Consider the following 12,209-nt stretch of genomic DNA (forward strand, 5'->3'; position numbering starts at 1 on the left):
CCATATAGATCAGTGTTAGCATTGCAGAATTTTAAGAAAATCAAATGGATGTCCAGTGAAAGAAAAGCATATTATCCTCCCCATGAGGATAAAGGCTTTGGTCCCCATTCGCTGAGGAAATGTTCATGAAGTCAACATAGCAACAGGACCCACCTATACCAATTCTGTGTAATAAGTATCCTTCTAGCACTTCTAGGCTCAAAATTTTACTACACATGAAGTATATATTTTGATAATTCCAGAATATTATAGAAACTGGGATATGTGGCAATACCTAGCGCAAATGACAAAAAGTAAAAATAAATAAATAAAAATTAAGCTAAAAATAAAGCCAATCCTAAAGAAATAGTTTGAAATCCAAATGAAGGGTGAGACTAAAGTATCTAACATAGTGATAAGAATATAATAAAGACTCATTAAATGATAAATTTTATTGTTGACCTAAAAATAAACAATTGGTTTATTTTTGTTGAATGTGTACTCCATGAATTGCAAAATATTTAAAATTCTATCTACCAATATTGCCTCAGTGGCAAAAAGAGAACTTGCAGTATTTGAGCACTTTGGTAATGTTTATTAAAGAAATAAAAGTTTCGGATATTATAAAAATGAAATATGCTAACTGAAGGAATGATTTGTAAGAACTTTCATATCAAAAGTGACCACCACGAACTCACATGAAAGCAAAGGCAGGATTGTCAGTATGTGAGACACAGAAGCTACTTGGAGACAGTTGTCAAAATTTTACAGACTAAGCAGAAACACTCATTTACTACTTTTATATATTATATTTCTCTATAAACTGTTTTTAAGCAAAGCAATTTCTTTTTCTTTCTTTTTTCATTTTAGCTAGAGCTTTTGTTTGTTTTTTTTTTTTTCTGAACTAGTCATTGGCTCAAGTAATTGTAATTTTCCTAGTTTAGTGTTCTTGTCTTGTCTGGCACTGTGGATATCTATGTGCCATGATTCCAAGCTAATATGAATGACTGGTATTTAAAAAATATATACAAAACTGGTTTCTGTTATATATAGTATCCTGCCACATATGTCTACTCCATAGCTGAGTTTTTCTATGCAAAATAGTCTTAGAGAATCAATTAAAATTCATGAAACAGAAACTTACATTTGGTTACTAACAAATTTTAAGAAGGCAGTAAGGCTTCTGACATTCCATGGACTCAATCAGTAGTAAAGAAGCAATCACAAGGAAATCTGTGGAGATGTATCTGATTAAAACCACAGGTGCCATTCCTAGGCATTTCTATGCCTTCATTAAATAAAGAGGAGAAAATCACTCCTCCATCAAGCAGGCAATCTATGAAACATTCTGCAGCAGGAGCATTTTTGGTGATCTACAGAGATGCTGGGTGAAGCAGAAGGCATGCTTCTTTTTGTTGCCACTAGTGAGGCGGTGCTGGGAGTTTTAGGAAACATATTCATTGCACTTCTGAATTGCACAGAGTATTCCAAGAACAAGAAGCTCTCTAAGATTGGATTCATTCTTACTGGATTGGCAACTTCCAGGATTTGTCTCATATGGATAATAACTTTTGACACATATACAAAGTTATTCTCTATACATACACTTACCTATTTCAACCTTTATGAAAGCATCAATTACCTATGGATAATTATGAATCACCTGAGTGTCTGGTTTGCCACCAGCCTCAGCATCTTCTATTTCCTGAAGATAGCAAAATTTTCTCACTACATATTTATCTGGCTGAAGAGGAGAAATGACAATGTTTTTACTTTTCTGGTAGGATGCCTGTTTGTCTCACTGTTTATTGCTATTGCACAATTTGTAAAGATGGTTAATGATATCAAAATGCAATACAGAAACATCTCCATGCATGTTCACCTAGAGGAAAATGAATTACTTATTAACCATGCCTTTTTTCAATTTGGAATCTTTTTCTTCTTTATGATAGCTGTCATTGCAAGTCTCCTGCTAATAATTTCTTTTTGGAGACACAACAAGCTGATGAAATTAAATGGCTCAGGATTCCGAGACCTCAACACAGAAGCTCATATGAAAGCCATGAAAGTTTTAATTTCTTTTATCATCCTCTTTATCTTGTATTTTGTAGGTTTGGTCTTAGAAGTATTGTGCTTTATTTGGCAAGAAGGCAAACTACTAATAATTCTTGGTGTGATAATTATTCTCATGTATCCATGCTGCCATTCTTTTATTCTAATTCTAGCAAACAACCAGCTGAAGAAAGTCTCTTTGAAGTTACTGAAGCAATTAAAGTGCTGTGACAATGAAGAACTCTGGGACACATAACAGTGTGGCATGAAAATGAATGTCCTGGTTTAATCTGGTGAGAATATCCTTGAAGACTTTTTTCACATGCGCTAGTCCTTATAAGAGTTTTTAGTTGAAACATCAAACACTAAAATATTCTGAAATTGCTTTAACTATATCTTGGAGCTCTTTCTCTGCAGCAGGATTTTTATCTCCACATGCAAGTTTTGCTGTTCAGTCAGCCTCCTGATGCTGTAGCTTCTTCATTCAAATTTGCCAGTTAAGAAATATTAGCCTGCGGGCCCTTCTGTGATGGTTGTCGAGTTGAAAATATCTGAAATTAACTACAATTTAGAATTAAAGGACAGACTTGTGATCTGTTACTTGAGACTGGAAGACAACAGACTTTGATCTGGATCTTGAGGTGAGAATGACACACACCTTTTTCTAGGATACACTTTCTTTTAGAAGTATACCTAAGGACAAAGGAAGAAAGAAGGGTTCATTCTTTGCCTGATTACCTCGCCTTATCAGCATATTCATTCCTTCACTGGCACTAGAACCTATTTCTTCTGAATTCCAACATATACAGACTAGCTGAGACACCCAGCCTTGTGAGACTGAGCAACTACTAAATTCTTGGCCTTTCCATTCACAGCTAGACATTGTTGGACTCCAGCCTGTATGTCACTCCAATGGATAGATAGGTAGATAGTTAGATAGATGATAGATAGATAGATAGATAGATAGATAGATAGATAGATAGATAGATAGATAGATAGATAGATAGATACCACGATAGACAGCTGTGGTCACCTCCTGCATTTACAACATGGAGCTGAAGAAGAGAAAAGAAAGCTTCTACTGTGCACAGTTTTACTTCTCACAAACTTATTGTTGTTTTCACCAAATAAATGACTAAGTTCTTGTTACTGGTAGGTGTTTGATGTAGTAGCAATGGCTGCCATAGTAGATTCAACTCTGAAAAATAACTAGAGAAGTAGAGTCTATCTTTGGGGAAAGGACTACAGCACTGATGAAAGGAGTCTTCATACACGTCTGGTTCAGTCTATTGAAATGGGTCCATATCACATCAAATAGTATTGAGGATAGAGTCTGCTGAAGAGCACATTCAAAGGACTTCACATCACATCTAAGCAAAGCACAGAACAATATGCCAAGGCATGTGTGAAGTTTGCATATACTTATACATAAACAAACACATATGCATGTATGTGTACAGAAATTTGTACTCAATATGTTTGAACACTTCATTCAAACTTAATTGTTATATACAGCCTAGTATATGGAGTTTGTATGTTGTCTTTGGCAAACTAGAGTATGTATCAATTTTCTGAAGCCTAGATAGTTCATAAAGGCATGGTTCATTTTCTCTGAGATGTTTCCAAATCAATACTTATATTTTAACTAATAAGTTTGGAATGTACAAAAAGAAAAGAGATGATAGGAAAAGAACTAAACAAAACTAATTTTAAGAAAACTTCTAATATCACTAGGCAGTGTCAAACAAATTTACCAAACTGACTCATTAGAAATTTTATAACTTATAGTTTAAGGATCTATGGAGTGTATCCCAATTACATTAAAATTGTTATATTTCTCATGTTTTAAAATTTTTAAAAAGTATATATAATTATATGTTTTGAGTTATCTAGACTAGGCAATCTTACAGGTTTATAATAATATATATTTATTATATTATTTAAATTAGCTTCAACTTCCAACTGTTTCAAAACAAATCAACAATAATTTCTGTGAAATATGAAGACTGAACCTTTATGTATTAGATATTTTTAATGCTAACTTTTCAAAAATACCTTCGCATTGAATATGTGGTTATAATTCCATAGAATTATTAGTTAATTGCAAATGCATTTTAGGGTTATTTATTTTGTTCTTATTCTTATAGATTATAAGGTTTTCTTAACAGCTGGTAAATATTTTATACATTAACACTAAGTTTTATGTAATTTTGACATTTCCCTTTGTTTATAAAGTTTCAAAAATCATATTATGACTTACAGGAACTTATTTATTGAGTATTTGCTTTCTGGTCTCTTCTGTGGCTATTTTTGTTCATATTAATTTAACTGTATTGGTGTCTATTCTTATTGTACCAATAGTTTATTACTATAAAATAACATAGATTGATTTAATTTGAAATTAGACAATAAAACTGGGTCCTGGTGGTGCATGCCTTTAATCCCAGCACTTGGAAGACAGAAGCAGGCACATCTCTGTGAGTTCAAGGTCAGCCTAGTCTACAGAGTGAGCTCCAGGACAGTCAGAGCTGTTATACAGAGAAACCCTGTCTCTAAAAAGAAAATTAGACAATAGAAAAGTAGAAAAGCAAAAAGGTTACAAATACTTGAAATATTTCACTAACCATTATTAATATATTTTCACATCAATGTTAAGAAGAAAACAAATAGATGGTGGATGATAAAAATACAGAGATGGTAAACATAGGTTATGGTAGACAGGTAATAAATACAGATAATAAGTATTTTGATTATATCTATCTATAAACTGTAAGTATATTTCCTTTCTCTTTGGATAATAGGAGTATAGGTGATTTGAGTTAACTTTTGAAAGTGGTCTATAAATTCCTAAATATTTTAAGTAATAACTCTTGTAGCCAGAAAAACACATAATTTAATAAATGTTTAATAAAAATTAATTTAATAAACATTAACATGTCTGAGAAATATGTGTCGTGAAGTCACTTAATAAGAGACTTATAAGTCTAACAAAAATGCTGATGCCTTTGCAGTTCTTGTTTCTACTTAGATGCTTGTGATATTGTTTTCCAGATTATTGAATTGGTATTCCTAGGTTTTGTGATTTTAATTTGATCCCAGTTTATTTGAACTTTATCTGTGGTAGTTTTTTTTAGGCTACAATATAGCTTTTATTCAAAGATATCTGCAAATTGCTAGAATATTCCTTGATTTATTTCTGATGATTTTAAAAAAAAACAGTTCAAGTCTTTTCCAGTGAACATGTATCTGGTGTCTCCACCCCTTCCTGTTCTGGGCCCTCTGTTTAAGGGAAAGTATAAAATGGCTGTTTCTGTGTGGTCCCATCAAGTCCTGTTCAGCAGCTAGAGTCCCTGGGATAATTGATGCTCAGAACAGTGTGATCAGAGACCACTCCTGACTTCCTTGAGGAGTCAGTTGAGGAAAGAGCATCTGTGTTGTACTGCTATCTGTATGGTGGTCAGACTAACACAGAAGAAAAATTCAAGGTTTCACAAGGTCAGACTCGTCTCACTGTGGTGAAATGACACTGTGCCACGTCATCAGAATCACTGTCTCTCTTTGGTCTTTACATTGCTTCATCTCAAATGCATGGGCAGTGAGGAAGCCCAGCAAGCAGTCCAGAGAGTGAGAGTCAAATGGCAGAGGCAGGTGAGCAGGAGAAGTCACTATCAGACAATTGGATGAGCAGATCTTCCAGAAAACTGCCTGACTTCAGAAAGAACTACAACAGAAAGCTTTGTGTTGGTGAGGTCCTTCTCTCTGGGTCACAGAGACATATTTCTTTTATTACTCAACATTGTAGAAGTTTCCATCCCAGGCCCATACAGATTCACAATGAGTGACAGAGCTGGCTGCCAATTCACTCAGACATGACTGAAGGTCACTGTGATGAGGTTCTTTTATCTCATTACCATAATTTAACAGAATCAAGGCACTGCCTGGACATCTAGTGAGGATGGTGTTGGGTGAAGATTGCTTGTTTGTTCCCTGCCACCCGGACTCAAAATAACCACACAGAAGCTATATTAATTGCAATACTGTTTGGCTGATAGTTTAAGCATATTTATGACTAACTCTCATATCTTAAATTAACACATTTCCATTATTTTATATTTTACCATGAGGAGTTTGGTTTACTGGCAAGGTTCCAGAGTATCTGTCTCCTGCAGTAGTTACACAGTGTTCCATTGACTCTGCCTTCTTTCTCCCTAGTATTCAATTTAGTTTTCTTGCCTCACTCTATTCTGCCAAGCCACTGGTCAAAACAGCTTTATTCATTAACTAATAAAAGCAACACATATACAGAAGGACTTCCCATACCATTTCCCCTTTTCTGTCTAAATGAAAAGGAAGGTTTTAACTTTAACATAGCAAGATTACATACAACAAAATAATGATGAAGCAAGAATTGTAATCACAATATTTAGTCCATTTACATTTGGCAAATTAAGGAAAATACTCTATCATCTATCCTATCTTTGTGAGTCTAAAGATTTATATATAATCTATCTTTTATAATTGTAATTATCTTTCTTCAAGTCCATCAAAGACTCCAGAAGAATATAATATTACCTAAGTAAACAGTACATTATAAAAACCTTCCAAAACTCTAGAATTGGCAGAAACATCTTGCTGCCTGGAAAGTCACCCAAAATTATTCTGTAACCTTGGGGCATCTAGTCTTCAGCTTACAGGCCCATAGAATACAGCAGACTTTTCCATGAATCAGGAAATTTAAAGATCTCTTCTGCCTTGTAATGGCAAAGTCCATCAGTTGCTTTCTTCTGTGTCCTGCAGAATATCTGGCAGACTCTTTCATGAATCAGGAACCCTGAAGGATGGTCTCACCTTTTGGAAAGATCAACAGTCATTTTTCTGTGGGTCCTACATGTCCAGTTCATACAGCATACCATCAAGCAGTCCAGGCAAGAACAGTTTCTTGTCTGGAAAACTCCATGAGGAGCCTCTTTGGTGCCCTTCTTTCTCTTGAAGTAATTGGTCCTGCTAGAAGCAGAGGTGTCTTATTGTAATGAAAAGTCCTAAGATTTTAAAACATATATATGGCATATTCTGTTAGTCTTTGAAAGGTTTGAAGAATATCTACCTTCTGAAATATATCTCTGTACATCTAGAAAACCTAACCAACATGACTACAGGCTTGACTATTATAGATGACTATCTATTAACCTGTATTTCTTAATTATACATTACATTTTTAAATGAGCTGCACAAGCGCAATACCTTAATCAAGAGCAGAAATGTACATACAACTAAATTGACCTTAAATTTGTACCAATAGACCAAGTTCCATATAAATTTAAAGTATTTATCTCTATATCATATCCCACTTTAAATGTAAATAAATATTTATAAACAATAATTTAGGAAATTTGGTTATTGTTTTCTAGATTACTTCCTGCTGATTGGTAGCACTGTTAATCAAGTCTGTCATGGGGTATCCTGTGTGGTAGGTCCATCTCAGCCAGAAGTCGTGAAGCCATCATGGATGTTGGGCCATCTGAGCTATTATTTCAGGGAGTCTTGTTTGATCAAACCACATTAGTCTGGAAGGAAACCACAGGTTCTCATCCCCTGTGAAAACAAAAGTAGAACCTCTTTTCCAAAGCAACATATCCTTAGACCCAAATTTTTAATTCAAGATACCACATATATGTTGGTTTAGATTAGCAGCCCATACAATGAAATCTCTTTGTTCTTAATTCCTTCACAGTTGAAAACTTCAAAGAAAATACAAAAATATACATAATCCAGATTCTCTGTGTATATTCCATCTTTATGTGGCTTATTTTTTTTTACTGTTTTAATCTATGACTGTCCATACTCTGTCTCTATAAGGACTTCATTTTATTTTTTAACACCATTTACTTTTGATACTACTTTGACATTAGCAACAGAAGTTCTCCCATAGTCTTCTCAGACCCACAAAGAATTTCCCAACCACTGAGGTTATGATTTTAAACAGAGATGTCTTATTGAATTTAAATGATCTGAAAAAACATCTCAGCTGTGTGATGGCGGTACACACTTTTAATCTCAGTACTCAGGAGGCAGAGGCAGGTGGATCTCTGTGAGTTTTAAGCCAATCTGGTCTACAAGAGCTAGTTCCAGGAAAGGCACCAAAGCTACAGAGAAACCTTCTCTCTTTTAAAAAAAATCTCATTCTTATTAACATCCTTAACCTGTTAAAGTAAAAGTAACCAATAATAATATAAAGAAAGTTCCACTCTGGACCTATGTGAATATATGTTTTCCAGAACTAGCATGTGTTTCATACTGTATGAGTTCTTGTTATATTCCTCACTTCTTCCTCATGTTCTATAACAGTGTGCTGGGCAATTTTCATTCCAAGAGGTAGTTTTATTCACTATCACCATACATGATTGCCCACAGTTAAACATGTGCTTAGACTGATCTATACAAATTTTACATAGGGATTATGTGTCTGACAATCATGCACTATTTTATTACCATCTTCTAAGTTGTTCTCTGATTAATATGCAATAAAGAGGCTTTTCTCACATAATAATTCTTGTTATTTTCCATTGCCTTTGTGAAAATAGTACATCTATATTACACTTCTGATTTAATTTAGTTCTCTCCATATATTCTATTGATTCTGGGACAATTCCAGAATTTAGTTTTCTAATGAAGTTGCTAATGTTACCTTGTCTATCTTATTTTGACTCTTAATTTTGAACACAAGATATTCTGTGTTCAGTGACTTCTCTTTGAGTACATAGCCCAATGAACCTTTTTTCTCCTATTATTTGCTTTATTATGTCTAGCTATTTCCTGTTAGTGATTTTCTTAGATAATACAAATCAATAGAACATATTAGCTGAGAGTATGATTCAATACTCTGTGGAGAATTGCATGATGTTCAGTTTAGGAAAGGTTGGTGCTATGTGAGGAACTTTGGATAGAGGTAAGACACCTAGGGCCATGTGGGTGGAAATCCATAAGAAATCTTCTCAATCACAGAAGATCACTGAGAATTGAAATCTGCCTATGAAGGTTTAATGGTGCAGAGATTTCTACAGGAGTGCCTCAATAACGGTGTTAGCCATCAATGATGTAATCCTTGAATATCAACAATAATGTTTTTCTACACATTATAATTAGTGTGTATTCTGAGGGTAGGTGCGAGGACTTGGCAAATCTACTCTACTTAGTAAAAGCTTTACATTTAATTTCGTTTTACAAGTCCTTTAATGGAGACAGAGAAGATGCTTAGTCTTGACTGGTCCTTCCATTTGATACCAGGGCCTTATCTTGTTTCTCCAGATACTACATAGAAAGTGAGAATTCTGTGAGTGATCTTCAATTGATGATTAGAAAGGATTTCAAGTGGGAAAGGTCCAGAGAAACAGCAGAGAGATGAACCAAACTTAATTTCTTATACTGTGTGCTGCTGAAAGAAGTCCAAGTGGAAGCCATAGATTTGATTTGGTACTAAAACCATGGGGTATATTCTGCGAAATGCCACTCAGACCAGATCTCTTGCTTGACTTTCTTTAGTATAAACAATAAATAAAGAGGGTAATGTATCTTGAAAGAAGGTAAAACTACCAATAAATTCAGAGAATGATCCTTTTTCATTTCAAGGGCTGTCTACTCTTCAAAAGCAGAGGGACATGTGGTTCCCAGAAGAACTGCTTATAAGTTTTAACTTTCCTCAGATACAATTGGAAAACATTCAAGGATGTTAAACAAGAATGAGAACTGGTCTAATTTCTAGTTGGAAAGGACCATCCTGCATATTTTGATGAGAACTAATAGGGGATGTAACAGAAAGGGAGAATGACACCAACCTTCTCGATGGTAAAGAAATTTATTAAAATAGAGATTATATGCAAACATACCTAGGATATATTTTGAAGGCAATATCAAAATGTATTTTCAAACAGACTATAGGAATTAAAATTAACTTTTATAAATGACTGAAAGTTATGATTAACTGACAATAGATTTAAACAATTACATGATCTGAACTGATGTCTCCAAAACATGACTTTATTTAATAAGAAGTCTTGAGAAAAACTGATATATTCATAAGTTTCATGGTAGTCATAACCTGTTCTGAATGGTGCTTGAAATTGTCAGGCATTCTAACACAGACAAATAGAAATAAACATGCATAAAGGAAAATAGTAAGAAACTTCACTCTTGACTCTTAGCACAGAAATCTCTGAACAAAAAGAAATTTCTTCTAAAGTAATTCTGTCATTTTAGCCTATAACCCATCTGAAGATGAAATTCTGCTTTTTTCTCCACTTGGTCTATGAAATTGTTTGATTTTCTGTATTTAATTTTGTTTGTTTTGGCTTGATTTTTCATAGTCATAGTAAACTAATAGAAGAAAAGGTATGGATGAAGGGTAGAAATTTAATAAGACATGTTACTTTTGAAATAGATTTAGAAGGCAAAGGCAGTATAGGACTTCCACATCATTGGGTGCTCAAGTGCAAGCTACATAATGCTTGCTCATTGCTTTAACCCACTCTTCCCAACTCAGATTTCTCTGTCAGATTTTTTCTAGATTCTATTTTATTATCTCCTGATATAGGAGGTCTTTCTGTCTATGTGTTACTTTCATTGGTTAATGAATAAGGAAACTGCCTAGCCATAGTTGATTGGGCAGAACTTAGGGAGATGCAGAAGACAGAACTAAGTTCTGAGAGGAAGAAAGCAGAGAGAGGGGAGCTGTCATGGAGCCACCAGAGTCAGACATGCTGAATCTTTCCTGGTAAGCCACTGCCATGTGGTGATATACAGATGAACAGAAATTAATTAAATCAAGATTTGAGAGTTAGCCAAAAAGAAGCCAGAAATAATGGGCCAAGCAGTGATTTAATTAGTACAATTTCTGAGTGGTTATTTTGGGGCTAAGATAGCCAGGCAGCTGGGAAGAACAAGAGGGCCCTCATGCTGCATGTGGCTTGCTTGAGGCTCTCTCCTTACAACAATTGGTGCTCCAACATGATAAACTAAATCCACATAAATTCTGAGAGGGCTTAAAAAAGGAATTCTAGATTATATAAATATATATATGTGTGTGTGTGTGTGTATATATATATATATATATATATATATATATATATATATTTATATACATATAAATATATTTTAACATAGCTTGCTGTTTGCTGGCAGCATGCCACAGCTTCTTTAAGAGAGGTTTTCCTGACTCAGCCATAGCAAAAGAAAAAAGCTATGCAGTTATAAAACGCCAGCTTTCTGGACTATTCTGCTAGTGTGACTTCTGGTTCTTGTTGTAGACAGAGCATAGATGGGGTTTGTGAGTAAAGTGCTATGGCTTGCATTATTTTATTTTGTGGGGAGTGGGTTGCAAGGGCAGAGACGGGATACAAAAGGATGGGGAAATGAATGTAATGGAGATGTATGATGTGAAAGATAGAAAGAATAAATAAAATTGAGAAAAAAGAAAATAATGTTAAAAAAGAACAGAGAATATAAGCAAGGGTTGGGGATTTTTATTTCCAGGGTTTTTTTTTTTTAGGTTTTTTTTTTTTGGTTGGTTGGTTTTGGTTTCTTGGTTTTTTGAGACAGGTTTTCCCCATGTAGCTTTGGAGCCTGTCCTGGCTCTCTCTCTCTCTGTGTAGACCAGACTGGCCCCAAACTCACAGAGATCTACCTGCCTCTGCCTCCCAAGTGCTAGGATTAAAGGTGTGTGCCACCTCTTCCTGGCAGGGCTGAGGATTCTAAGCCCAGCCTATAGCTGGACTCCAGCCAAGACACCACCCCCTGCTATGCAGCTGGGATTTACAGAAGACAGCCAAATGTACCACCAGGAGCCCATATGGTGCCAGGCAGTTTGGCACTATAATGATCTCTTTGTAATACAGAAGCATGGCCCAGACCAGCATCATGGCAACCTTAGTGGGACAAAGAGACTCCAGATACCAGGGAGAAAACACAGGTCCCCCTGGTACCTTGAAGCACCAGCCAGAGAGATGGGCACTATTAGAGTGAGCAGAGGTATAATATGATGTTTCATGGGAAAGATGGAGAGAGAAAGAGAATGACACTTATGGACAGAGGCATATCTAGAGAGATGAGAGAGGAAGTAAGCAGGTTGAGATGTGAAGTAGCTGACCCCTTGACCAATGGCAATGCATGGGAAAGCAAGCCCTGCA

At 35.1% G+C, this 12,209-nt stretch overlaps 2 protein-coding genes across 4 annotated transcripts in view; both read left to right on the forward strand.

Moving 5' to 3' along the window:
* Positions 1 to 12,209, forward strand: part of LOC142855913 (acidic proline-rich protein HP43A-like) — a 301,657-nt gene that overhangs the window by 210,069 nt on the left and 79,379 nt on the right. The gene's annotated exons all lie outside the window — the stretch shown is intronic.
* LOC142855687 (taste receptor type 2 member 104-like) lies at positions 1,361 to 7,594 on the forward strand. Its single transcript, XM_075982133.1, has 3 exons — positions 1,361 to 2,258; positions 5,680 to 5,775; positions 7,440 to 7,594. Exons 1-3 carry the CDS (start codon positions 1,361 to 1,363, stop codon positions 7,592 to 7,594), a joined length of 1,149 nt encoding a protein of 382 aa, XP_075838248.1.

Source organism: Microtus pennsylvanicus, chromosome 8 (assembly GCF_037038515.1).
Source record: "Microtus pennsylvanicus isolate mMicPen1 chromosome 8, mMicPen1.hap1, whole genome shotgun sequence".
Taxonomy (NCBI): Eukaryota; Metazoa; Chordata; class Mammalia; order Rodentia; family Cricetidae; genus Microtus; species Microtus pennsylvanicus.

Bases quoted from the DNA above. Each gene is read 5' to 3' on its own strand.
- LOC142855687 (XM_075982133.1), top strand. From the start codon at position 1,361: ATGCTGGGTGAAGCAGAAGGCATGCTTCTTTTTGTTGCCACTAGTGAG. The intron at 2,259-5,679 runs GTGACAATGAAG...TGGCAGAGGCAG, and splicing joins ACTGAAGCAATTAAAGTGCT to GTGAGCAGGAGAAGTCACTA. The intron at 5,776-7,439 runs GTGAGGTCCTTC...ATTGTTTTCTAG, and splicing joins CAACAGAAAGCTTTGTGTTG to ATTACTTCCTGCTGATTGGT.